This window comes from Poecilia latipinna, unplaced genomic scaffold (genome assembly GCF_001443285.1).
Source record: "Poecilia latipinna isolate Pla-1442-1.1 unplaced genomic scaffold, P_latipinna-1.0 Scaffold2300, whole genome shotgun sequence".
NCBI lineage: Eukaryota > Metazoa > Chordata > Actinopteri > Cyprinodontiformes > Poeciliidae > Poecilia > Poecilia latipinna.
Genome location: NW_015114916.1, coordinates 89,102 through 96,154, shown reverse-complemented (window position 1 = coordinate 96,154; position 7,053 = coordinate 89,102). Strand labels below are relative to the sequence as shown.

Sequence of the window (7,053 nt, the reverse complement as noted above, 5' to 3'; positions counted from 1 at the left end):
GGGGCCCCTGGGGGCCTGATGGAGCTGGTGACTTAATTTGGATTAAACATCTTTTAATACAAAAACACGGTGGATCGGCAGTGGACCGACTCAACACCCCGACCACCGGGCTTAGCAAGTTTTCTGGGGGAAACCCTGATGTTATAATGTTATTCCCCCATCAAAAACATACCTGGAGTGTTTCATGCATGTATGACAAATCCCTTAATCTCCCATGCCAACCAATGTTTGTAAAACGATTGATGAGACCGAGTGCCACCTTTGAGACAAAGCTCCTCCTCGGAGCTGCAGTTTCCAAGTTTCTGAGCTTCTTTATCACAAAGCAGCCCCTCCCCCACGACTGCCCCACTCAACTCCTTCAGACTAGCAACTTAAATTAGCAAACACCTGGTGAAGTTATGCATCTATGAGCTCATTATACGAGATACTTCTCAGTGCAACACTGTTAAAAACATTGCTAAAGGGTTAATAGAGGAGCAATGTTGTGATGACTTCCTGAAGATGGAGTACAGGCCTTTCTTAAAGAGACAGATGTCCATTTTGAAGACCTGTGTTAAATTATGAAGTAAATTTTTATAAGACATATTTTATAAATACAGTATTTATGACGACCAAAAGTAACATAGTTACTGGACTGTGCTATAAAATAGCAAAACTAACCAACAACAATGACCCAATACTGGCCCTTTAATGCTACTATTGGACCCTATTTTTTGTGGTACTTTTCCCCAGAATTAAAGTTTTGCAAAGTTAGAACATTTAGTTCATTTGCACCATGTCAGCAAACTATTGCTTTATCTGAAAGATGTCAAGAGAATCCTACAAGGTCAAATCTGCAGTTCTCTAGGAATAATAGCAAATTTGAACAGCGTAGACTTATGCATTCAGGCTTCTACAGCATTTCTCCAAATTTGCTTGAGTTTGAGTTTTTTGTTTGTTTTGTTTTTTTCCGCGGTGCCCTGCCATCACATGTCACAAAAATAGGCGGAGTATGGGTATGACACAAAAATCCGTCAGTTTCAGAGGTACACATATGAATCGAGTAAACAATGGTCTGAATGCAGATTCATAAAAGAAAGATTTGACATAAAATAACGAGCTACTGACGGTTAAAATCAGAATTTTTCATAGAGCAGGAAATATCTTGGTTCATATGGCGGGGCATGGTGGACGCCTGATGAAAGCAGTACTAAAACATTGTTTTTATCCAACTCCCCTTAACTACAGAGCCTTTGTACCAAAGCTACTTCTTCCTCTGGATGTCACAGCCGAAAAATCTTTAGCTCTGTTCATGATTTAGAAAAGAACATAAGTTCTTCAAGTTTTGGGGAAATGGACCCCGTTTTTCCAAATTAAGTCAGTTACGAATGTTACCTCATTGTCCTTTCTCTCTGCCATGTTTGGTAGTACATGTAGAAGTCAATGATGTCCCCAAATCCAGTTAAGAACAATTAGTCCAAACACTTGTGTATGTGCTGCATCTCAGTGTCAGAGCTCACTCGCAACTAGCATCGTGTCCTCGAAAATGACTTCCGGCTGTGGGGTTCAAAATAAAACGTCGTGGTCATTAAAGGCAGTCAAAGCCCTCAGTTAACGTCCTCTAAATGTAATGTAAATGCAGATTTTGGCCTATAACCCCATTACACGATAACTCTGAACTAAAATGGACCCCTGAAATGTAACATGTCATGTAGTCTGTGCGTTTAGTATTTTTGTTTTGAAATGCAACGTTCACCACTCTACCGAATAACATGTGATCCGGAAGTGTGGCCGGCTTTTTTCCGGTAGAAACAATTATGAAAGGAGAAAGAAGACGAGGAAACGAAAGGTGACGCATAACAAGTGAAGCACGCAGCCCGTTAAAATAAACGATGGAATATGATTAAAAATCAAACTTTGTTGTTTTTCATTGAATATTGAAGCATTTACAAAAAAACAACGACTTACTCACTACAAGTCTTTAACAAAAATGAAATGTAAAAAGATGAGCAGAAATAACCGCAACAGGCTGCATACGAGCTGGCACATGCACTCTTTGCACATACTGTACATATGAAATGTATTTACTTTGTCTTTAAGTATTCTTGATAGATTCAAATCTAATATCCTTACAACCTTGTGACTTTGCTACAACATGGTCACCATATGTATTTTAAAAGCGATGCTTGAATTTTTTTGAGTTTTTCTGCTTATTTTAAGCCCATTGCTGTTTGCTAGAAAAACAGCTGAAAACGGATTTGTTCTCCTAGGGTCTTCTGTTTGTTTATAGTCTTGTTATTTATGGTATACTTTGTGCCTGTGAAAAGTGCTTTGTAAATTTAACTTAGATTTATTTTCAGAGAAAGTGGAGACTGTATATCTGAGCACATTCCACAAATGCAATGCAAAAATAGTATAGTATCTGAGTTTATATGCCTTAACTCAGATTAACTAAACACACAAATTGGAATTTTTAATTTTCCAATTTGTAAGCAGATTTAACCTCTGCTCTTCTTACCATTGATCAAAAGAAGCAGTGTCTTTTTAGACTAGCAGTCACCCAGGCAAAAACTGGAGCTCTGCACCCTAAAGTTCTAGTTATCATTCCCTCCTAAACTTGAAGAAAAAGTACAACTAAATTTGAACAATCAACACATGAAGTCATCCCTGCTACAGGCCAGAGTAACATAGCCAACAATATAGGTTGGTGTGACTTTATAATTTGAAAACCTATCAATAAAAACAGGCACACTCTGGTAGTTTCTTGCCTAATGTCCAGAATCTAGCAGCAGAGGTGGGAAAATTACACTGAAGATATTTAGTCACAAACTCAGTAGTTATGACTCATATCCAGATTTATTGATTTTAAACAGCAAAACCAGCACTCAACAACCAGCAATAAGAACTAGTCAGGAATCAAGAATAAATGGACAAACCAGGAATACTGGACCTGATTTGTTCTTTTATTATATGGCATATATATGAGGAAAAAAAATGTATAAACCTAATCTGTAGGTGACCTTTTCATGACCCAGGCATAGATCAGACAAACTTGCAAGCCTAATGATCTGTAGTTTGAACAGCTTAACCAAAGGTCTGAGTAACAGAAATAGAAACAGACATTGATCTGGCCCTTTTATTTGATACTTTCAGACAATGTTTGAAACCAGAACTGAATTCAGTCAGTGCGTTTTCAATCAGTTTGAATTTCAGTCCCTGGCAGTCAGTCTCTACTTTGGTCCACGCAGCAGATGTAAAACCAGCTCCTCATCATCAGCCAGTGAAAGGCCAGTGTCCAGGCCAATATGCTCATCATTCAGCTGCTTTCCTTTCCTTTCTTTCTTGTCAGGCTCCTTGTTGCAGCTGTGTTGTTTTTTAGCATAACCCTCTTCCTCTTCATCTGATGAGTGCAACTGATCAGGGTCTGGCAAGATGCTGGAGTCAAACTCCCCCCCGCTGTGACAGGCCAAGTATGCTGTATTTTCCTCATCAGACCTTCGTTGCCGCTTACTTGCCTCCCTCCTGGCCTCTTTGGCCTTGAGCCTCTTATTCCTGTGTTCAGCTTGAACCTTGCGTCTGTACTCTTGCTTGTCAAACTCCTGATCTTCACGTCTAAGCCTGTCTCTGGCCTTTGCCACATTGATGCCTAAAACATCGTCTTCCTCATCCTCAGCAGTTACCGTTTGCTGCACTGGGGGCCAAAGCTGCACAGCTTCTCCTTCTTCATTAAAAGTAGTCTTGGTATTGATTTGGAAGTTTCTCTTCAAGAGCTTTTTGGTCTTTTTGAACTTCGTTTCTTTTCTGGTGTTATTTGGGCCTTGGGGAGTGTCCTCCACACACTCTGGGTGCCCCGACAGCTCAAAGACATCCTTTCTTTTGACAGTCAGCAGTTCCAAGTCTCGAAGATCATCTTCATCTTCACTAATGTCACCATGAAGTGCTTTTGAGGACTTGTCCACATTTTCTTCTGTGTCGTGTTCAACAACTCCACAGGGCACTTTCTTACTCAGCTGAACTCTAAAGCTCTGGAGTTCTTCCTCTTCATCGGACTCCTCCTCATCCTCATTCTCTGCTTTCTGTGCATGGGCTTTACTGAGGAAGCGCACCCTAGGGCAAACAGCAAGGCCCAGAGATAGAGCATACTGCCTAATTGGCAGCTCAAAGATGTCAAAGACTTGTTTGTTTTTCATTAGATGGACTGAGCGCAGGTAAGAAACAAAGCACCTCTGGGCTCTTTCTTTCTGCTCCGTCTCCTGGGCCAGGAAGGCCTCCAGCTTCTGCTGCACACACTGCACTTTTTCTGGATTCACCTGAAATCAATACACAGATTCAGTTGAGTTGTGGGTATGAACATGAAATAAAAATGTTCATACCTCTAATTCACAGCTTCAAGAAAATTAAATATGAAGAAAGAAAAATGATGCCGTTTTAATTTTAAGTAATTCTACTGCCTGGATACAGTTTATAAATTATGAAAACACACTGTTAAAGTTGACAGATCCTGCAGTTTAATGGATTTCTGTCAGGTTAAAACAGCTCTACTTAAAACCTAGGAACATTTAGAAGGGTCAAATTAGGACAAAATTACCTCCCATCAAACTCTGCTTCCTGCACTTGTAAACGTTCAAAACCTCAGAGTGTCAGTGTTGTATTTGGTACCCAACCCAGCCCAAGTTTTAAAACCAGACTCAGTTACTACACTAGTGTGAAGAAATCAATTATGTTTATATTTGGGCTCTTTTACACAGGAACTCTAAAATTGTCAATTTCATCTCAACATAAATTTGACAAAAATTCATGTTGAAATTAAACTATTCCCAAGCTACCAAGTTTGAATTAAATATTAAAAAACAATAAGGAATATTTTAATCTTTTGAAATAAATGTTTTACCCTTTAAATAAATAAATACCCATACACCCCAAACACATTGCAGAGAAATTAAACACTTTTTGGTTGCTATTAACAAGCTCCTTAGAGAATATGTAACCATTTAACTTATTGGAAATTATATCGTCTCATTCAACTTGGTTTATTTCCAAGCATGGACTCGACTTAGGTCCTCACCCTCGATTATGACTTCAGCCATAAATGAAGTCGTAATCATGGCAACCTTTTAGCCAGTTCATGATGATGCAAGCAAAATATTGATGTTGAATGTAAACTGTTGACTGTGAGCCAGACTACGTCTGGAGTGTGGATGCAGGGTGTCTCACTTGGATCTGATTGATGGGAACCTTCTTCTCCTGCAGCTGGACCAGCATGGCTTTCTCTTCAGAGGGCAGCAAGAGCAGCAGAGCTTCTCCACCCTCCTTGTACCTAGCTGTGCGGCCTACCCTGTGGATGTAGGTGTCTGCATCCTCTGGACAGTCAAACTGCAGCACCCAATTGACGGCAGGGAAGTCCAGGCCTCTAGCAGCAATATCTGTGGCAAATAGGACAGCACTCTGCTTCTTGACAAAATTGTTGTAGACCTCCACCCTCTTCATTTGCTGCTGCTTGCCATGCAGCGCCAGGATGGGAATCCCAGGTCTTAGACGACAGAAGGCTCGAAACAGATACTGAACCTCTTTGCAGCAGGCAAAGAACACAATAATCTTCTTCTTCAGGTGGCTTCTAATAAAAGAGTAGAGCATGTTCACTTTGTGGTGCAACTCACACACCACGTAGCTCTGCTCCAGGGTGGCTGGCGTGCTGAACTTGGCTTTCTCATGAACCCACACAAACTCTGGATCCTTGAGACTAAGACGGGCCAGATCTTTCACACTCCTGGTCTGTGTGGCGGAAAACAGCAGGGTCTGTCGTGACTTGGGCAGATTATCCACTATGGCATTGAGCGTGTCTGCAAAGCCCATGTCCAGGATGCGGTCCGCCTCGTCGAGGACAAGCATGTGCAAGCTGCTAGCATGGAAGGAGGCCGTCTCGTCCATGTGTTGCAGCAGCCGCCCCGGTGTGCATATCACAATGTTGGTGCGGGATATCCGCTCTGACTCGCTCTTAAGGTCCTTACCCCCGATGACGAGCCCTGCGGAAAACTCGTGATTTTTGCCTACTTTGCGGAGAACTTCGAAGGTTTGATAGGCGAGTTCTCTGGTTGGTGATATGATGAGGACACCGAGACCGTCCATTGAGCTCCACTGCTGACGATACAGACACTCAAGCACCGGAACGACGAAGGCTAAAGTTTTTCCGGAACCAGTCTTCGCAGCACCAAGGACATCTCTGCCACGCAGAGCGAAGCCGATCGTCTGTCTCTGGATTTCTGTGGGCTGGCGATACTGAGCCTCCTGTAGACCCAACAGGGTCTTCTTCGAGATTGGAAAGTCCGAAAACTTACAAACGTCCGTCGTGTTGATGTCACCATATCTGCTCACCAGACTTTTGATATATTCCCTTTCTAGTTGCCACTCGGGTTTTTTCCTCTGCATTCTCCTTTGTTTCACACGGTCTCTCCCCTTCATGTACTTGTTCTTCCACTTCTCGAAGCATTTTACTGGATCAGCGCTCCCTCTTGTCTGAGAGGTTTTTGGTTTCCTTCTACTGGAACTCTTGTTTTTTTCTTTCATCGTTCAAAGTAAGCACAATGTCACCCTGACACGAGACTCCACAGCGTGATGAACATGGATTAGTGTCGCGTACTGCATGACGTAATTATCTCGCGACGTAGTAAAGCATTTTCTTCTTCTTGGTTTTATTGGCCGTTGGCAACAAACGTTTAGCAGCATTACCGCCACTTATTGATATGGAGTGTGGTTCGTGATGGTCTAATTCATACCATCTATTTATACATAGAAATAAATATATCCTCATGCCTACCTACCTCTCTCTCTCTATATATATATATATATATATACATGTACATAACTTTGTATATTATCCATTTATTTATCATACACACATTCACAAACAAACCTACTACATATAGTCAAATTTAGTTTTCTTTAAAAATCGAATAACTATATGCTTACTACCCATTTCTTCCTCAAAATATCTAATTAACCTTTTCCTTAATATTTTCAAACTCTCCTCATACATCTTCTCTCTTTTTCAGATTTATGACATTCTACTATAATATT

General features: G+C 41.1%; 2 protein-coding genes across 2 annotated transcripts in view; both read right to left on the bottom strand.

Moving 5' to 3' along the window:
* The window catches only part of LOC106937241 (protein SZT2-like), a 51,492-nt gene extending 49,873 nt beyond the window's left edge, over positions 1 to 1,619 (bottom strand). Inside the window, exon 1 of the mRNA XM_015018647.1 lies at positions 1,375 to 1,619. Coding sequence (XP_014874133.1) covers positions 1,375 to 1,398 — 24 coding nt within the window. The 5' untranslated portion in view covers positions 1,399 to 1,619. The remainder of the gene's footprint in view (positions 1 to 1,374) is intronic.
* A 1,200-nt stretch (positions 1,620 to 2,819) lies between these two features.
* On the bottom strand, positions 2,820 to 6,649 carry ddx10 (DEAD (Asp-Glu-Ala-Asp) box polypeptide 10). The gene is made up of 2 exons (XM_015018645.1): positions 5,194 to 6,649; positions 2,820 to 4,289 (listed from the first exon to the last, which is right to left on the bottom strand). Exons 1-2 carry the CDS (start codon positions 6,541 to 6,543, stop codon positions 3,210 to 3,212), a joined length of 2,430 nt encoding a protein of 809 aa, XP_014874131.1. The 5' UTR covers positions 6,544 to 6,649; the 3' UTR covers positions 2,820 to 3,209.
* Positions 6,650 to 7,053: the final 404 nt, after the last annotated feature.

Excerpts from the sequence above, each read along its gene's own strand:
- ddx10 (XM_015018645.1), bottom strand. The coding sequence starts at position 6,543 with ATGAAAGAAAAAAACAAGAGTTCCAGTAGAAGGAAACCAAAAACCTCT. Across the intron at positions 4,290-5,193 it reads TTCCCATCAATCAGATCCAA|GTGAATCCAGAAAAAGTGCA; the intron begins GTGAGACACCCT and ends TATTGATTTCAG.